The 21230-nt window shown below is 43.3% G+C and overlaps 2 protein-coding genes across 2 annotated transcripts in view; both read right to left on the bottom strand.

The window, feature by feature from the left end:
* Positions 1 to 4285, bottom strand: part of LOC143290151 (serine/threonine-protein kinase DCLK3-like) — a 57181-nt gene extending 52896 nt beyond the window's left edge. The window contains exon 1 of the mRNA XM_076599453.1: positions 4209 to 4285. The gene's annotated coding sequence lies outside the window, so the exon portion shown is untranslated. The remainder of the gene's footprint in view (positions 1 to 4208) is intronic.
* Positions 4286 to 16294: 12009 nt separating this feature from the next.
* Positions 16295 to 21230, bottom strand: part of LOC143290096 (uncharacterized) — a 16095-nt gene continuing 11159 nt past the window's right edge. The window contains exons 3-5 of the mRNA XM_076599385.1: positions 19618 to 20212; positions 18180 to 18777; positions 16295 to 16362 (exon numbers count right to left, since the gene is read on the bottom strand). Coding sequence (XP_076455500.1) covers positions 16295 to 16362; positions 18180 to 18777; positions 19618 to 20212 — 1261 coding nt within the window. The remainder of the gene's footprint in view (positions 16363 to 18179; positions 18778 to 19617; positions 20213 to 21230) is intronic.

The following is a 21230-nucleotide window of genomic DNA, read 5'->3' as shown; positions in this document are numbered from 1 at the left end:
GGAAACATGATCTCTCTGTACTAGGTTTTATAGCGTGCCAGGAAGAAATCTAGCAGTTATGTATGTGCAAATAACCCCTCCAGTGCCATGCATTATTCTGGCTTTTGTTGCCTTTCTGCCAAGTGATGTTTGGTGGCAGAAGTTAATAATTAATAAAACATTCTAGCTAACAAACTACAATAAAAAAAGTATGCATTTAATTATAACCTACTTTCCTAAAAGGAAAATCAACACACAATAATAAGTATAATTAAAAAAAAAAAAAAAATTCTGATAGTTTCAAGTTTATTCAACACATTGGTTAGCAATGAGTGAGCCATAATTTTGAGATAATCAAAATTTTAGATAATTTTTGAATATATGTTACAGACTGTCAGTAAAAGTAGCTGAGATAAATCAAGAAAATAGATGAAAAATAAAGAATAATCGTATATAAAATATACCTTATGTACACACAGTCCTGAGTTATAATCCAATTCAATTCAATTCAAAATATTTTTTTTGTCTGCTTCAACCAATACAGAAAATTCTCTTTCGGCTCACTCAAAATGCCTGCCAGCAAATCATATCAAATTGTGTTCTCTACCCAGCAGTTGTGCTGAAGAAGCTGGCCGGATCGCCGATGAAAGCTATGCAAGTGAGTTGCCTTCTTTGACTGAGAGATCAGTTTAACTTGGTAGTCATTATGTGTGCGTGTGCGTGCGGGCACGCGCGTGTGTCTGTGTGAGTGTTTGTATGCATGTGCGGGTGTGTACATTTCAATCATCATAAAAAGGAAAACATTCAGTAACAATAATATTTTAAGAGACAAATACACATCAACAAATATCAAATCTAAAAATGAATGAACTTATTTTCAAATGTCTATTTTGAAACCACTTCTTCCCATGGGATTTTGGTGTGGCAATGTTGTTTGGTGTGTGTGTGTGTGTGTGTGTGTTGTGTGTGTGTGTGTGTGTGTGTGTGTGTGTGTGTTTATAATACATATACTATTCTATCATCATTATTATTATTATTAGTGAGGCTTCAGGTGGCACTGTCTCCTCTATGAAAAGCCCCACATGTCCAACAATGGAAACATCTCAGCAGAAATGGGTCGCCTAAAAAACCCTAGCCCAAGTAGATGGAGCTTGTTAGCCAAGGAAGGCAGCTCATCTAGGAGAAGGAAACTCTGATTTCAAACCCAAACAGATGAAGCTCGTTAGCCTCGGAAGGCTGTTTGTCTAGGAAAAGGACAAGCTCAAACCTCCACTGCTATGCAGCTACATCTTCTTCAGGAGAAGGCTACGGGAGTAAATCCTGACAGAAAACCCAGAATCGAAGTCCCTAAGGCAGTCTTGAGTTGTAACCAACTCCTTTTCGGCAGCTCCTGCGTCGTCCTAGTGCCAGGCTTCTCTGCTTTTTCCCTGGAGTCAGCTAGAGGTGAGGAGAGGGGGGACTTGCTCCATGGGCAACCGCTTCTCTTCCATATCAATCTGCCCAGGCCTGCACCTGGAGAAGTCACTCCAGCTTCGCAAGCAAGTCTCTCAAGACTGAAGGAGGCCGACGACAACAACAAATATCATTATCACTTAATTAATGATTGATGTGGATAGTTGTGGGGTCAACTGTCGCTGCTGACCCAAGCATAACATATTCATTTATTGGCTTATGCTCTATCTACTTTTCATTTTATTTTCAATATTACTGTTTTTTTGTTTTTGTTGTTTAACATATTGTTGTTTCTTTGGTGACAATGGTACATGGTGTTGCATTATCTTTCTTTCTTTGTTGCATTTTTGATTGTCTACATGTAAAAAAAAAGGAAAAGAAAAAAGTTGATTATAACAAAGAAAAGAAAAAGAAAACTAGTGTACCTTGAGGTAAGATTACAGTTATCTTTTCAGACATTATGAGCTGGCCAGAAGAACTGGCATTCAGACTAACACGCTGTGGCCAATTGCGTAAGAACTGTCTTGTCCATAAAATAAGGTCAGCTGTTACCAGACTATTGGTATTCTGCACACTCTCCCTCTCATTCACACTATTTTATGCAGAAGTGAGTATTGTTTATAACTCATTTGCAGACAACAGCTGATCCTCTTGTTTGATGTGTGCAAGCTTTGCTAAAACTATGCTTGCCAAATGTTTCATGTGTCACATGATAACATGTCATTTTTTGACCATCCTCATCACTCCCCACCCCTTCTTGGCCTTAATAAGTGGACAGTTTGTTTTTGAGTTCAACTCTTTGTCAGAGCTATAATCTACCACCAACACCAATTTTCTCCTTTCCTTGCAACATCCATCCCTACCCGACGTTTTGCAAATCGTCACCCTTGCCTTCCTTCTTGTCAAATGATCAATGAAACAGCTTGTCAAATGATCAATGAAACAGCTAGTGCCAAACTTATTGTAAAATATGATATGTAAAGCTTCTGCAACTTGTCTGTTGACAAAATCTCAAATTTTTTTTGTATATTTTCAATTTTTGTAACAAGCAGCTGTTTCATGTAACATATGCTAGATAAGATTGTTGTCTACCATTTTGAAATAATCTTCTGACTTTCGAAGAAAGGTACTACAAATACCATTCTAGAAAGACCTCACAAAGCCTAATTAGGTTTTGATTCTCATGAATAACTAAAACAGACTTATTAACTAAGAAACACCCACTGATTTGCATTGGAAAATAATAATCTAAAAATTGATGTAGAAAAATTCCTGCTATGATAAGCACAAATTTATCCCCCATCATGAGGGCACTTTCTGGCACTTCAGAAGTTCACATGATTTATATCATGGGGCACTGAAAAGGCTAAAAGTATATGGACTCTGTCTGGCTGTAGGAATAAATTGGCGCTACAGTGTAGCATGTTGTTCTTTGATACCGTCTATGACTGACTGACAAATATCATTTAAATGTTAAAATACTTAAACAACAATACTATTTTGTCATGCTTATCAAAGTGAGTGCACTCATAAGTGTGTGTGTGTGTGTGTGTGTGTGTGTGTGTGTGTGTGTGTGTGTGTGTCTCATAGAGAGAGAGAGAGAGAGAGAGAGAGTGAGTGAGTGAACAAGTGAGTGACAGAGACAGAGAGAGAGAGAGAGAGAGAGAGAGAGAGAGAATAACAAAAGGACTATGTCACTACATGAGCAATGAAAAAGTGAGGAAAGAAAATGAGAGAGTGAGTGAGCAAGACAGAGATAACAACAGATATTGCAGACAGACAGGCACACACAGAGAGAAACTGGTGAAGTAAGTTATATGGGCTCCTTTAGTACATGGCAGTTTGAGTAAGAGACTGATATAGAGGAGAGAGAAGGGAAGAGAGAGGAAGGGAGGGGAAGAAAGAGTGGGAGTCACAGAAATATGTTAAAAAGATCACCATGTATATGATTTTTGATTTTTAATTTTTTAAATTTTTTATATGACTATGTATACAGACAAGATAAAAATGATGGAAATTATTTTCAAACAAACAAACACTTTTGCCTTTTCCATTGATCAAAATAATTATTTGCATGGAACACATGTTACAAATATTACTGGGCATCTGCAATACTCAAATTTTCTTAGATCAAACTCATTGTTATTTGGATTCCAATACAAGTGTAAACATTTATATATATATATATATATATATATATATATATATATATATATATATATATATATATATATATATATATAAAGCACAGATGTTGCAAGCACTACCAGATACAGATCGCCAGCCCAAACTCCGCTTGGATGCGAAAACCAATACATCTGTTCTCACTGATACGTATGCCTGATTACATCTGACGAACGAGAAGAAGAAAGAAGAAGATATATGCCTGATTCGACGAATCATTACCAAAATAATCTTTATGGGTGTGATGCAATGAATACATGCATCCTGGATATAATCAAAGTCACTAAATTTGCACTGTGAAATATAAAGTATCAATACACCCTAAAGAGATTCAATAAAGCAATCTATCGACACCAACTGAATAGCAGTAAAAGATGCATAACAGGTATATCTGAAAATGACTCCCTTCATTTCATTGTGGTACGTTCACTCAAGCTGTCGCCATGGACGCTATGCCTCGTCCCTCACATCGACTTTAAAGTAGGGAGAAATTCCCAGCAATATCTTCTTGTCTGTTCCCGGTAAAAGAACTTACGCTCCCTCTAGTGTATCTCCGCATTAACTGGGACTATGGTGTTCTTAAATGTACTTACACTGTGTGATACTTCTCGAAATACTCGGTCAAGTGCCCGCCAGTATCACGACCGCCATTTTGTTGGTTGCCCTTTATTTGCATTTGACCCCAGCGGTCCCCAAGCGATTTCCGGTTTGTGACGGTTGGTAGAGTTGGCTCCCCGTACACAGACGATGATTGCACGAAGTCGTCTGCAAAGTACACAGAAATGGTGCGTAATTTCTTGTCTGGCGATGAAATTGCACAGTACTGAGTTTATTTATGTTAAGCGGACGTTGTACTCTGTCAGGAAATGTTTTATTTGAATGACTTCATATGGCTGTCTGAATAATATAGGGGGTGGACGGAGGTGGAGAGCACATATTCCGATTAACTTTTTTGAGTCAGAGAGAAACCATGCAAAACGACAATAATAGGATGACGCCGGTTACACTGAGAAGAAGAGCGAAAATGTTTTTGATATGTAAATAACAAAACTAAAAGAGAAAGAACAAGTAAGGTAAAACGAAAAGGTCCGAACTTTTGACTTTGGCAAAGGTGTTCATCAGCTAATTATGCAACAGAATGATATGAATTGCGTCGGCAAAGCGATACCAGGGCTGAAGTAATATATGCAAAGAATATTTCCAGTGAACAATGAACATATTAGAAAACTATGTTTTTGATATATTTGAAACTGGTAATCATAAAAGAGAAAAACCCCACAAAACTCAACAGCAAGAAAGAAAAACAACAAACAAAACAACAGAAAAACAAACCAACAACAATCAAAAAACGAAACAGTAACGAACTTTAATCAGTCGGGCGTAGTCAGAACGAGAATATTCAAAGGGAAACAACCGCTCATACAGGTATATGAATGATCGTCAGGTTGTTTCCCTTTAATCATGACTACCACAACTTGATTTACAGCTTTGCGACAGACGTTACCTGGGTGCTCAAATGCGGCTGTTTAATTGACGTTACCCTCATTTATAACTTTATGACAGACGTTACCCAGATTTATAACTTTGTACAAAAGACGTTATCTTGATGCATAACTTTGTGACAGACGCTTGATGTGTCAATTCGTGATAGACGTTACCTTGATGTATCATTTCGTGACAGACGGCATTTCCTTGATGTATTATTTTGTGACAGACGTTACCTTGGTGTGTAACTTTGTGATAGACGTTACTTTAGTTTAATTTTGTTACAGACATTATCTTGCATCATTCTGGACAGTTTGAAAAAGTCAGATGCCAAAAGCCTCTTCTGTGCGGAACTGGCAGCCCGTATAGATCTCATCATGTCTATTTTGATTCAGTGAATCAGAATCAAAATAAATTTTAATTGTCAGTTAAACCGTAACAGGGGTTATAAGATACGCATACACAGTCACACATACCACACACATAAAAAAGTAGAACAATGAATTGAATTAATTCTCCATGCTATGACGTTTTTGGCACCAGTACTAAAGAAAATTTCTCACCATTCCTGCACGTTTGTCTTCCAGTATGTTTAATAGTATCTGGTACTGTAGTAGTTTACTGAATAGTATCTGGAAGGTATCATTGCTGAATTTTGTGTACAATATTCTCGAATTTCTTTGTAGTTCGCAGGTTTGACTCATCCTCAGATGTTTGATAGTGTAGTCATAGAGGCTTGAGTGATGTAATTTATTCAATGTCATATCTGTTGATATCTGTGTGATATGTCAGATAGTTCTCGCTGTGACGTGTTTTTTTCTCTCTTGGTTCCGTGTTTTGTCGACATTTCTGTACGTTTCTCTGATTGTGGTGTAGTCAGAGGCACTTCTTACGGTGTCTCTCGATAATAGATGTTGCTGCTTGTCTTTGTCTTGTTGATGTCATATCGTCCACGTCGCATTTTCCCCTGTTGCCATGTTATGAACATGGCGACCGATGTTGCCACCAGGCTAAGTATTCCTGATCCTCTTTCGTGAGCTGACTGACCTGTTTCACGTTCCATCACTGAGAAAGGAAATGAAATGCGGGGGTCATTGGTCTTTTTTCTCTGATCACTGACATCAGTGATGACGTGAGAGACGGGGTCCCTTCCGGCTGCTCTCCTTTCCTACTCCGTCATTTCCTGTCAGTGGCCCCACACGCACACAGATTAAACAAATAAAGCAAACAAATGACACCACTACGTGACAAAACAGTTCTTACAAAACATTCCCCAAAGATGCATTTGTACATAACATTTATGTATTAAAATTGGTAACGCAGAAACCACTAATCTGAAAATAGAGGATCAGTGCGCAGAAACATGTAGAACCTCCTCCCACCCCCCGCCACCCGCTCACACGCACGCACGCGCGCGCACACACACAGATGAAAAAAAAAACAACAACCCAAAAACAAACAAACAAACAAACCAAAAACAAAAAAAACAACAACAAAAAAACAAAAACAACAACAACAACAACAAACAAACAAACACTACATGACAAAACAATGATCACCAAACATTCCCCGCAGAAACACATCCACAGTACATCCATGAATTAAGAAAAAACAACAAAAACAAAACTGAAAATGAAAAACTAACAGACCAACTTACCAACTGACCAAAAAACCAACCAACCCATACACCTCCCCTCCCACATCCCCACCCCCCAAATCCCAACACGCACGTAACATACAACAAAACCAACTTAAACGTACACCGATAAACAACCAAGTAAAACAAACTGCAACATTCCATCATTAAAGAGTTCCTGTTAGACATTTCTCATTAAAAAAAAATATGTTAATTGATTAAAACTGGAAACGTAAAAATTTGTAGATGAAAAAAACAAAAACAAACAACAAAAAAGAGAAAAAAAGAAAAAACCCACATGCAAGCACTCACACACACATGCACGCGTAGAATATAAACTGCGCACGCACACACACGCACACCCGGCGAACGAACACACACGCGCACGCACGAACGAACATACACACACACGCACACACACACACACGTACACACACACACACACACACACACTGCACCCATTCACGTACACACCCACGCACACTTCTTCATACGAGGTTGAATGACTGAGGGCAGTTTTGAACTGTGATGATGTTTCAGAGTAACGAGTTGTGAGTGGAAGCTGTTTCCAGAAGTGACCGGTTGCCGTGAGTCTTTGTTTTGGTTCGAGGTACAGTGAAGGTTCTGTTGTCTGAAGAATAGTGGAGTTGTCTGGCAGGGGTATAGACGTAAGTTGATCAGAAAGATAGACAGGAAAGTAGGGATCAGTGAGAGAGTTGAAGCAAAGAGTGGATGTTTTATGTTGCATTCTTGCAGAGATTGGAAGCCAGTGAATTTGTTGAAGGAATGGCTGTACGTGTTCATGCTTTTTGACTCGGAAGATCAGTCGTGCTGCTGAATTTCGAACATTTGAAGTTTGTCTACGAGGTATTGAGGAATGGCGGAGAGTAAGGAGTTACAGTAATCAAATTTGGACAGATCGAGAGAGCAGAGGAGAGTTGTTCGTGTGTATGAAGAGCGAGCGGTGGGGTGAGGGGCACGAATGACTCTCTCTCTCTCTCTCTCTCTCTCGCCCCCTCTCTCTCTCACCAACACACACTGATACTCAGAGAGGCAGAGACAGAGACAGAGAAAGTTAAATGCATCCAAGAAAGATAGTGCTCAGGTAAATCAGTACAGAAAGCAAATTCAGCGCAACAGTTAATTCCCTCAACGATGTCACATTCCTTCCAAACTTCGTCGCAAAGGACAACGATTTTGGCAAGCGTGAAAAGGGCACGTGGTTCACACCGCGGACTTCTATATCAACTGTGAATTCACACCCAGATGTTGGTCAGTGAGGCGGACAAAGGCTGGAGAGTGGACGCAGGGTAGCTTCATTCTGGGTCAGCAACAAGTCGCTCGTTTGGAGTTTGTAGTTTGATGATGTGGCTGAGATGTGTGATTGAAACTGAGGTGTGTGTGTGTGTGTGTGTGTGTGTGTGTGTGTGTGTGTGTGTGTGTTTCTTCATTTCTTATTTGAAACAAATGTTTGAATTTTCAGGCTACGATCGAAGGATGACTGTTGTAAAAAAGATAAAAAAATATTCAGTCACCAGTGGTCAAAGTCATAAGAACAACGACGAAACTTAGAAGCTTTTTCTTTGCAACATAGAGATAAAAAGTCACATGCGTCATCAATAGAAACATGAAGTACAGTGGCATATGACCAGTCCTGCTCTAGATTCCGTCGTGAGTTCCATGGGAATTTCATTAAAATGCACGTGCTCATGATAAGGGCCCGCCAACGATAGAAGAATTGAAGACACTGGTTGTATAAATGAAACACACACACACACACACACACACACACACACACACACACACATTGAAGAACATCATATATAGCAGCAGCTGACCAGAAAAAACAAACCCATAATCATTTCGATTTTCGAAGCAGGAAAATATGCATCAGTCGATTCAAGCATCTTCGTCATTTCACCCCCGCCGCCCTCCTCCCACCCCACTCCCACACACCCAAAATAATCAACGTAATGAATAAACGAACGAACGTGTGCAAGTTTTGTTTATTTATTTATTATTTATTTTTTTACACGTCAATGCTACTGATTTTACGGTGACAACAATAGTCGAAATCCTACAAACACCAGGAACACGCAAAGAGCAGATCACAATAAAAAAAAAAAATCAAAAAAAAATCGACTCTTGCGTCACAGATACCTAGTGGAATCAGTCAGAATGGACAAAACCTCACAGTTTAACGCCGACACGCACGCAAGAGGACCATAGCCGACGGGGTGATAACCAGTCCAGGAACTCGCAGACGTTGATTTCAGTCATGTCTCGCCCGAGTTCAGCAGTATCCGTGCCTCTTTCAAGGGAGATCAGTCCCTCCTGGTCTGCATTTGGGCCCATCACTGCGATTGGACCGTCTGTTGTCGTCACGTGGTGAACTGGCTGTCAAGCAACGCGACGCTTATGCGATGCCAATTCACGACCACACGCGCGCGTGCTCATACACACATACACACACAAACGCAACCCCCCCCCCTCTCTCTCTCAAAGACACAATGACAGACGGGTGCACACACACACACACACACACACACACACACACACACACAGCTACAATTGTAAGACTGCAAATTGCATCACATGCTTGTGAACAAGGACTATATCTATCGATAGCTCCCAGCAGACTGTTGGACTGTTGGTGTGGCTTCGTATGGAAGACTGGGGGTGATCAGTGTGAGGAGACAACTACTGACCGCTACACAGGACCGGCTACAGACAGCACACAAAGAGCATCCCCCACCCCCACCCCCCTCCTGCCACCCCCTCCCCTCCCCCCCAAAAAAGACACACACACCCCCCAAAAAGAAAAAAAACCCAGACCCCCCCCCCCCCCAAAAAAAAAGAAAGAAAAAAAAGAAAGAAAAAATAGAGAGAAAAAGACACACAAAAAAGACAACGGGACATATAAATCATCCAGCAACCACTCTCTCTCCATTTATCGGTCATAATTATGATAATCACAGATGTCAGGTTCTATCTCCATCAGTGTTTTCAGCATTAACTATCACCATGCGCAGTTATTTGTTGGTCATTCAGTTTTGATTTCAATAATTTGCCATTATGTGTATTTTCCATTTTTACTGACTAGATTTTAATATATCTACGTATTTTCTTTATCTTCTGTCACTTTAGGTCAATGTTTTATTCAAACCTGGGGAAAGCTCCCCAGGCCTGAGCAGCGCGTTCGGTTTATAGGTAGTTCAGACATCTGCTTCTTCTGTTATTAAAAAAAAAAAAAAAAAAAATTAAACAGATGTGGTGAAGCAAACACGGATCAGTCCGCACGCTTTGACATTTGCCTGAAACTGAAACAGTGGCCAGAAATACTCAGCGATGCGGTACCAATGAACGAGTCACTTGCGATTGGAGTACAAAGCCGTCACAAGACACCACCTCCTGCCACCCATCACACGGTGAAGTTTTGTCGTGCTACATGTGTGCAGCATGTGGAGCGGTCACCCAGTGATAATGGGCCCGTCCAGGCAGCGACTGTCCACGGGTTGCAGTCCCATGTACATCAGGATTTTTACTTTCCCTCCACGAGACAAGGGCTGGCTGTCTGGGTGCTTGTCAACGAAAAGGTTGTAACTGCCAACTTTCTGTAGAAAATCAACTTTGATTGTGAAGAAACAACACTTTGCAGACAGAATAGACTAGACTAGACTAGACCAGAATATGTCTTTATTACCAAGTATACCTGGGTCACAAGGAATATTGGGGGTGGGGTGGGGGGTGGGGGGATAGTACATACAAAGGTACAAACATACATCGAAAATCATACACAAACACAGATACAGTAGAATTTAGGACACATGTGTGTGCATATCAATATACTGAAGAACTTGTGCACACTCACACACACACACACACACACACACACACATTTTGAACATAAACTGCATATTACATATTACATGTGGATGGGCTGATGACTAGATATTCAGGTAAGTGGATGTTGATTGCACATCTCTCTTTAATCATACTGGATTTGTTCGAGAGACGGGGCATTGACAGCTTTGGGGAAAAAGCTATTGGCGAAGCGACTGGTTTTCGTCCTTATATACTTCCGTATAGAAGTAAAGGGTGGCGCCGCACCGTGCCGATGCGCTCTCCTGGAGACAGCAGCCCGAATTTCACACAGAGGAAACGGAGGAAGATGTTATGACAAAAAGGTAATGCAATTCAAAAAAGTAATTCAAAGCAGTTGTGACAAAAAGTAATACAAACAGAGCTTTACTGGTTGATCATGGCCTTGCATGGAGATGTAAATGACACGTCTACTTCAGTCTGTGATAAAAATCGGTTAAAATCACCGTGTTTTTGTCCGCGAAATTTCATGCATCATACATTCAAGGAACGTTCCAGAACCAATTGGAGGTCAATCGGAAAACAATACCATGGACATTTACCTATATTCAGGCTTTTCCCTTCACTCCATTTTCTGCCGAATATCAAATAATTTCGTCACTTGGCATGCAACCAGGCACTGGAAGTTGCGATTTATTGACAAAAGGCTGAAACACAGGCAAGTGCCCTTGCTTTTGCTTCCAATTGACGTCCAGTCAGTTGTTGAACGTTTCTTGAATGTTAACATGCTGGAACTTGGCTTTATAACACTCTGTGATTGTACGCCTCTCTCCAAGGATGTATCCCACACGCTTGGGTCGCCATGACACGTCAGTCAACTGTTTTGTTTCAACATGTCAACTCGACCACCATCTTGCCTGTCACCCATGTGGTCTAGTTGTCTTGTCTTCGATTGTTGCTCTCCGTGAGCGATGTCGTGGAAACAGGGTCGGTTCCACTTCGTTACACCGCTGCGTGAGATGAAGTATTTTGTGTTGCATCTGACGGTGGGAATTTTGTGGATTGGACTCTACACCTGATGCAAACTACCGCAAACAACTGTTTTATACCAGCGCGCGCGCACGCACACACACACACACACACACACAAACGGACATGCACACATGTACAGTTCAGTTCATTTGCACAGGGAGGCGTCACTGCGTTCAGACAAATCCATATACGCTACACCACATCTGCTAAACAGATACCTGACTAACAGCGTAACCCAACGCGCTTTGTCAGGCCTTGAGGGAGGAACTGAAATAAAACGAATTAAACAATAAATCAATCAATAAATCAATAAAAGAAAAAGAAAAAAAAGAATAATGGTAATGATGACATGATTACATAGATCAATAAATACAAATAAAAAAAACGCGCGCGCACACACACACACACACACACACACACACACACACACACACACACACATTCCTGAATATCGCAGCTCCCACGACACACACACACACACACAGTCATTCACACACGCACACACACAGACGCGCAGTTGTGAAGGCTGAGTTCTTCTCAGTGTACCATTAGATCTACAGACGTAAAAAAAAAGTTTCCCGTGATCGATCAGGCAAAAATATTCAGACAGCCATAATTTATTACCGTCACTATATAAAGGCAGTTACAGCGAGCAACCCCAAGGTTTTCTTGAATAATTTATTTCCCAGTCAATACCAATCATAAGTTTAATTTACCGATTTAGTTTTAATGCCCTTTGTACAAAATAATGCAAAAACTGGTTTTTCATTTGCTGTGTCATGAGAGTGTCAGATGAAGAGCTATATAGGCTGTTTAATTTTAATTATATATGCTGAACATGGAAGCTATAACGATGCGCTATCAGAATGCATTGATCCACCCCGTCTCCGCTCCGTCCCCTCTCCACATTTTCTCCCTCCCCCGCCTCTCCCCCCCCTCTTCCCCAGTCCCCTTCCGGTTAATCATTCACCAAGGTTGATCTTTCCAACTGTTGGCCTTCACGTGCGGTCTTTGTTTACTTTTATATCAATGCTTGTTCGCACACACGGAAGTGGTTTGGCGTTTGTCTTCCAGCAGCTGCTTGATCTCAGTGCAGTTCTCATCAAACCAGTCTTTGTGCTTCCTGGCAGAAGGCCCCAGGCACTCCATGGCAGTGTTGTACACCGTCTCATGCAGTGCGCCCCATGCTGCCTCCACATTCTGGTTGTCCAGCACGGTGGACTCAAGGCGTTCCTCCAGGGTGTCAGCAAAGCTCTGCTTGATGTTGCCTAGCTCCAGCTTGTTGACATTCAGGCGTTTGGGTGCTTTCATGCCCTGAGGCCGTCTCTTGGGCTGGATGCGGAGGTTGAGTTTGGAGACGATAAGGCGGTGGTCCGTCCAGCACTCAGCGCCGCACATGGCCCTCGTGACTCGTACGTCCTGCCTGTCCCTCTTCCTGACAATGACAAAGTCGATGAGATGTCAATGCCCAGAGCGAGGATGCATCCATGACGTCCTGTTACGGGTAGGGAGGCAGAAGACGGTGTTTGTGATCAGAAAGGTTGTGCTCGGCACTTGTCTGGAGAAGTAGTTGACCATTGCTGTTACAGTTACCAACCCCATGCTTCCCAATCACGCCTTCCCAGGAGGTGCTGTCACAGCCAACTCTCGCGTTAAAGTCACCAAGAATGATGAGCTTGTCTGCGTTGGGAACAGTGGTGATGACAGCGTTCAGGTCCTCGTAGAACTTGTCCTTGATCTCATCCGGGTTGGTCATGGTGGGCGCGTAGGCGCTGACAATGGTGGTAAACTTCTTCCCGTTGCATAAAGGGGGTTTCATCGTCATCAGGCGATCGTTCACTCCTTTCGGGGGGCCAGCCAGCTTGCCAACAAGGGATGTCTTCACTGCAAAGCCAACTCCAGCCTCACGTCTCTCTTCAGGTCCGCGACCACTCCAAAAGAAGGTGTAGCCTGCGCCTCGCTCACAGATTTCGCCTTCTTCTGCCAGTCTCTCTCTCTCTCTCTCTCTCTCTCTCTCTATCTCACACACACACACACACACACACACACACACACACACACACACACACACACACACACACACATATTCCAAAATTTCGCAGCTTCCACAATACCCACAACACAGACATGCACAAACACTCCCGTCCCCAGCACACACACACACACACACACACACACACACACACACACACACACACACACACACACACACCACATACACACTCTTACATATCGCAGCCTCCAACACACACACCAATACATACACCAACACACACACACATCCACGCACGCACACACGCACACACACACACACACACTCTTACTCTTACGAAGTCCTTTAAGTAATATCCTGTAACTGTATTTAGAGGGTTTTTTTTGTTGTTTTTTTGTTTTGTTTGTCTTCCAAATTTCACCCACATTTTTACCCTCATTTGCCCAGTTTCCCCCAACCCTCCATTCATCCACATCTCCCACCCCTTCTAACCGATAATACTCAGATGTATTCATAAATACTTTAACAAAATGTCTTCAATCACCGATATGTGTGACGGGACATTAAACAAAAATTCCTCCTCCACACACACACACACACACGCCGATTGCCGAAATTGGGGTGGAAAAATGCCATGAATGTGGCGCTTAGCGTGTTGCTCTGATGTGTTTGGGTCCCATAGAGTCAGTCAGAATTATGGCATGTTGATTTCCAGGATTACTTATAGATGACAGCAGCTGGCAAGCATGTGTCACAGCTTCAACTTCCATTGTCAAGCTGGAGGGTGTGACTTTATACACGGCATTATCTTCCCTAATTGTTCTTTCGTTTTACTTTGCAGTGAAACCCCAACCGGATTGGTCTTTGGTGACTGAGCCATCTTATATGATGATGTCCTCATCTTTACTGTTTTCTTCTATGAGATAACTTTACCTCTGCCTCAGTTCTGTCCTCTGGCAATCTCTGACAATATTTTCCCAGAGTGGGTGAAATGATGGTGTTGAAGAGATGTTTGAGGTTTTCAGGGTTTCCCTCCAATTCTTTTGTTTCTTTCAGGTATTGTGGCTGGCAGACGAGCTGGATTGTGTTTTCTGCTTGTCACATTCATGATCTTCCGCGTCCAAGACTGATGCTCCTTTGTTTCCTTAACTGCATTATGCAGTGGGTTTTGATGGTTTTCTAATGCTCTGTTCTAACTTGTTTCTGGCCTGCACTGAAGGAAGGTCGAGCAGGTATTGCATGGGGTCAGTCGGAGTGTCTTTCGTTGTTCCGAGGATCAGCCTCAAATCTTCATTTTTGATTCTTTCTAATCTCAGGAGGCTGTTTACACACACACACACACACACACACACACACACACACACACACACACACGCACATGGATGCACACACACGCACGGCACAACGACTAAACTGGTGTAGACACAGCACTCTTGATTGAATATTCTGATAACATCGCACTTGAATTCTCACACAGTCCTTTTTGAACAAGTTGTGGTTTTTTCTTCCTGGTGCAAGGACAAGTACTTAGATTTAAATGTTTAAAAAAACGAAAGAAAAGGTTATTGATTTCAGGTCAAGCCCGTCCCCCATCCCACATCTCTCTGTCAATGTAACAAAAGTCGAAAGAGTTGGTGAATACAAATATCTGGGACCAATAATTGAAGATCAACTCAGTTTTACACCCAACACCTACCACATCCAAAAGAAATGTCAGTATCACATTTGCTGCATTCAGAAGGAAAGGAACATTCAGGTCAGTCCTAAAATTATCCAGGGTTTTTACCGATGCTTCATTGTTTTAGTTTGACTGTCTTTTATCTGCTGGTACGGAATTTTAAACGCGAAGAATAAGAATGTATTGAAAAAATTGCAAATGTGTCCACCAAAATAAATCACAACCCCTTATTAACACTATCACATAAATACTGTTGAATAGCTAGGTTTTCATCACGTGCGTCTTTGTTTTATCATTTTAGCATTTTATTTCTTTTATGTATTCATAGAGACCGTAACTCTCGTGTATTGTTTGGTTTTCTCTTCTAGAGATCATAAAGTATTTTGTATTCTGTATCTGTAAGCACACAAGGACACACACAGACAACGACACACATATGCATGCACGTGCACACCCTCGCACACATAAAAAATGATGCCAAAGTGAAACCAATGCTCCAGTTTGGATCTGAGGACTGGGGTGTTAGAAAGTTTGCTTATGTGGAGAAAGTGCACACGAAGGTTGTGAGACGGTCTGTGGTATCTTTAATGATATTAAAAACAGTATTGCATTTGGTGAATGCAGTAGGTTCCCAGACATGGATACCATCATCAGTGATCAAATATTGGACCTTACCTCTTGCCATTGCTCCCGAAAAGAACTATTTTGATGCTGCTCCAACATGACTCAGCGGGCAGAAAGAACTGGGCGAGTCATGTTCGATATGGGTTTGGCCATGTGTGGGAAATGCAAATGTTGGTGTCATTTCATGTTTCATAAATGACATTTCACAGTTCATCAATAACTTCACAATCCATCAACTTTGTCATTCATATAGTGGCATGACAATAACTTCACAATCCATCAACTTTGTCATTCATATGGTGGCATGACTCACCCATTGCCCACCCGGATTATGTAGATTATCATTCCGAGATTTGTAGGTTTTTTAACGTTCCGTGAACATCGTCGTGTTTTTCTTCTTGGTAGTCCTTCACAGTCCGAAGATGACGCAACCTGTGTTCTCAGCGATGGAAGCGCTAGCGGCTCTGCAGTCCATGACTGGATGCACACAGGCGCCCGCAGGTGTCACAACGTTAGCATGTTGTCTGGGGTGTGGGGGGAGGGGGGTAGGGTGGCGGACGCTATGTGTGACGAAACTGAAACTGAGCCTTCAGCTACATTAACTCAATGCTCGTTAACTCACTCCATGCCAAGAGTTTTTGCCCTTGCCAATCCCTGAAAACCCATGGTTTGTATAGGATGGGGAAAAAATTGTAAAAAAAACAACAAATGAACACCTAGACAATTGATATTTAGTATGTGTATGCAAGGAATGTTGTTCCATATGTGTGCAAAAAATCAAAGTATTTACTCACCATCTTGATGTTGATCGCGGTATACATATTTTGTGTATTTTTTAGCATTTTTGCACCCATCAGAAAGGTACACCAAGTGCCCTTGAACATGTTCCACATCACATTCTAACACTATTTGAGGAACTGAAGACCTAGTGCATGCAATGAAGTATGAACAGGTGGTGAAGAAAGTTGAAATTCACACATACAAAAAAAAAAAAATATTGTCTCTACATAATGAATAAAAAAGGAGTTCACTGTACACAAAAGCCTGATGTAGTATCACCGACAATAGTCTTGTCTTGAGTGGAAGAGCTCATGGCAGGTGATGCTGAGTCCTGGGAGGGAAAAAGGAAAAATTGTCAGTCCAATCACTGGTGAAAACACTTGCAAAATCGTCCGTTTCCTCAGTGGTTTCGTCGTCTGTGTCTGTCTCATCTGTTGGCACATGTTCCTCACTTTCCTCTCCATTGTAAACACTCTCTTCAGCGGCCAAATCTATTTCTAGTTCATCGGGATCTGGTTCAAATTCACTGTCCAAAGAATCAGCATTAGCTCCTTCGACATCAGAGCCTTCAGTTTGGATCATTTCCAAAACATCTTCGACGCTGAGTAACATTTCACCTCTCCGACCGTGTCGAACACTTCGCCGTGACGCCATCTTGTCAAACAACTTACAAAGCTGACAGGGGGCATGCTTTGTTATCAACTGCGGTTGAGCTTATCGCGACACACACGCAGCGTGTGTGAATGAAAAGCTGACCAGAGGTGACGTAAGATATCACATCTGCTTTTGATTTTCGCATCCGACGCGCATATGCGGACATTGGCATCCAACGCTTTCTCCGACGATGTCCGCATATGCGGACAATGGCAGCGAGTGAGTTAAGCGAGCTCTGTCCAGCACTTATTGGTTTGTACCTCTGTCCTACCAGCAGATGCTCATGATCATGCGCAGCAATCTCATAAGGAACTGTTCCAGATGATTGATGTGCAGGTGATATGGGTCCCAAATTTCACATCCATACAGCAGTGAAGAAATGACAACAGCTTTGTAGACAGATCTTGTGGACAATATGATGTCTTTCTGCTGAATGTACTTAACTCTCAGTCTTCCGAGTGCTTGGCTGGCCTTCAGGATTCTGGGTGTGGTCTCTTTGCCCAGTGAACCACCGTCGTGTACATTCACAGTGAAGAAAATTACTGTGGAACTGCATTTCTCGCTATAGAAAACCGATAGTGAACTCATTTTGCTGGTCAAGTGTAACAGATACAAAACATATGCTAATCATGCGGCGACACTTATCACACACTGGTTCATGAGAGATTGTCACCACACACACAGACACAGACACACACAGACACAAACAGACACACACACACACACACACACACACACACACACACGGAGGCAAAAACCAAAAACAAAACAAAAACGACCACACTAAGTGCAGCTGTGCCATCTCTCCAGTTATCTCTCTGACTCTCTCTCCCCCACCACTTATACTCTCTGCACTTTGCCCTTGTGGTCCAGCAGAGGACTCCCACCCCGCGTCCACCCGTTACATGTCTTCGACGTCCGCCTGCTCCCCCTGCGCAAAGTGGACCGGCCCGGCCGGCCGACGAGAGACAATCTCCGCATGTTGGAATCTTCCGTGATGGTGTGGTTCGGATAGCAGCGACTGCAGAAGAGGAAGACGAAGTTCTTCCAGAAGATGGTGTTGAAGATGCAGTAAAGGACGAAGTTGCAGGCGGAGTTGAGCAGCAGCAGGAGGTCCGTGATCTCGCGGATGCCTCTCTGCAGGTAGGCCTCCTCGTAGTAGCCCATGCCCAGGAAGGTGGACATGACGGCGTCTGGCGTGATGCACACCAGGAAGATCAGGATGACGAAGATGAGCATGACGGTGATGCGGTGGCGACGGCCCGACTTGGAGCGACCGATACGACATCGCCGCATGCCGTAGATGATAGCGACGTTGAGGGCGATGAGAATGAGAAGCGGGATGATGGAGCGCAGGAAGTTCTGCACCCAGGTGTAGATGTCGGCGAACAGACGGTTCTGCCACAGCTCCGTCACCTCCAGGGTCCACGTCCCGCCACCCGTCCTGTTGTTCATCACCTGGGACACACACACACACACACACACACACACACACACACCCCACACACACCACAACACACACACACACGCACACACACGCGCGCGCGCACGCACGCACACATGCAGACATTATATATCCTTAACAAAAAGAGAAGAGAAAGAGGAGAGAGTGAAAGGAGAAGAGACAGATTTGAACGTGGAGAAAGAATTATTATTAAAAAAGAAAAGAAAAAAAGAAGTAAAAAGAAAATCAAAGAGAAAGCTGAGAAGTGTGACTCGACATTGGATGGACACCAATGGTTCTAACAACAGCAATAACAGAATAAGCAGCAGTGGTATCAACTGCACTAGTGATAGTAGAAACAGCAGCAAAAGAAGAAGAGGAGGAGAAGATGGTATGGAGTTGTGGCCTGGCAACGCGTCCGCCTAGGACGCGAGAAAACCTCAGTGCGAGGATCGAATCTCACACTTGTACTTTCTACCCCTCCATTAGACCTTGAGCGGTGGTCTGGATGCTAGTCATTCAGATGAGATGATAAACCGAGGTCCCATATGCAGCATGCAATTAACGCACGTAAAAGAACCCCGGCAACAATAGAGTTGTTCCTGGCAAAATCCCGTAGTAAAATCCACTGTAATAATACACACACGTGTATGAGTGTGTGTGTGTGTGTGTGTGTGTGTGTGTGTGTGTGTGTGTGTGTGTGTGTGTGTGTGTGTGTGTGTGTGTGTGTGTGTGAAACCTGACTGAATAACATAGGAAATGAGTGATGAGTGCTTAAATGGTTAAAGGCACTACCTCATACACACACACACACACACACACACACACACACACACACACATACACACACACACCTCCACAGTGCGGTATCTCATGGCGTAAGGAATGGCCAGCAGACTCATGCTGAAGAAGACGGTGAAGCTGACGGTGCGGGCCCGGGCGATGTTGCAGTAGGTCTTCACCTTGGTGGGGTGGCACACGTAGATGTAGCGCTCGAAGGCCACAGACACCGTCAGCCAGGCCGATACACACAGCGAGCAGTTGAAGATGTAGTGCGCGTAGGGATACAGACAGCCGAAGGCCTTGTCCCCGGATGGCGAGTCCACGTGGTAGAGGAGGACGACGATGAAGTAGAGGAGGTCGCTGATGAGCTTGACGCCATCAGACACAGCCAGCGACAGCAGGTACACGTTGGTGGAACTCCGCATCTGGCGCTGCGACATGACGATGATGCACAGCACGTTGCCGCACAGCCCCAGGATGCAGATGATGGGGTAGATCACCAGCCCGGTGATGAAGCGGGCCTGCTCGTAGAACTCCTCGTGCGGATCCTTGGCGCCGCCGATTGAAGCGTCCGAGGTCAGGTTGGAGCCCATCATCTCCATGTTCAGCGATCCGTCCAGGGACAACGCCAGGGCGGCCGCCATCTTGGTGGTGACGTCACCTGGCCTGCAACATGTCAAGAACAAGCACGTTAAAGCAACGGCATGAAGAGTGTCGCGCATCCGTTTGAAGTGCCCCACGTTGTGAAGGCTTAAGACAGTTATCTGCATTCAGCCACACACAGCCATAGACAGAACGTCGCTTTCAGCCACACACAGCCATGGACAGAAAGTTGCTTTTAGACACACATAGCCATAGACAGAAAGTTGCTTTCAGCCACACAACACACAGCCATAGACAGAAAGTCGCTTTCAGCCACACCACACACAGCCATAGACAGAAAGTTGTTTTCAGCCACACCACACACAGCCATAGACAGAAAGTTGTTTTCAGCCACACCACACACAGCCATAGACAGAAAGTTGTTTTCAGCCACACCACACACAGCCATAGACAGAAAGTTGTTTTCAGCCACACCACACACAGCCATAGACAGAAAGTTGCTTTTAGCCACACCACACAGCCATAGACAGAAAGTTGTTTTCAGCCACACCACACAGCCATAGACAGAAAGTTGCTTTCAGCCACACCACACACAGCCATAGACAGAAAGTTATTTTTAGCCACACCACACACAGCCATAGACAGAAAGTTGTTTTCAGCCACACCACACACAGCCATAGACAGAAAGTTGTTTTCAGCCACACCACACAGCCATAGACAGAAAGTTGCTTTTAGCCACACCACACACAGCCATAGACAGAAAGTTGCTTTCAGCCACACCACACACAGCCATAAACAGAAAGTTGTTTTCAGCCACACCACACACAGCCATAGACAGAAAGTTGCTTTAAGCCACACCATACAGCCATGGACAGAAAGTTGCTTTAAGCCACACCACACACAGCCATCGACAGAAAGTTGTTTTCAGCCACACTTAGTACTTAACCACTGAAGCAGCAAAGCCCTAGCCTGTGCCTTTGTATTGTCAAAACTGGGTTATTGCAGTACGCTTTTTTCTAGCTGTCCATGGTGCAATCTTTCCAAGCTTCAAAAGGTACAGAATTCTGCAGCGAGACACGTT

The sequence above is a fragment of the Babylonia areolata genome, chromosome 15, assembly GCF_041734735.1.
Source record: "Babylonia areolata isolate BAREFJ2019XMU chromosome 15, ASM4173473v1, whole genome shotgun sequence".
NCBI lineage: Eukaryota > Metazoa > Mollusca > Gastropoda > Neogastropoda > Buccinidae > Babylonia > Babylonia areolata.
This window is presented reverse-complemented; position numbering and strand designations above follow the sequence as displayed.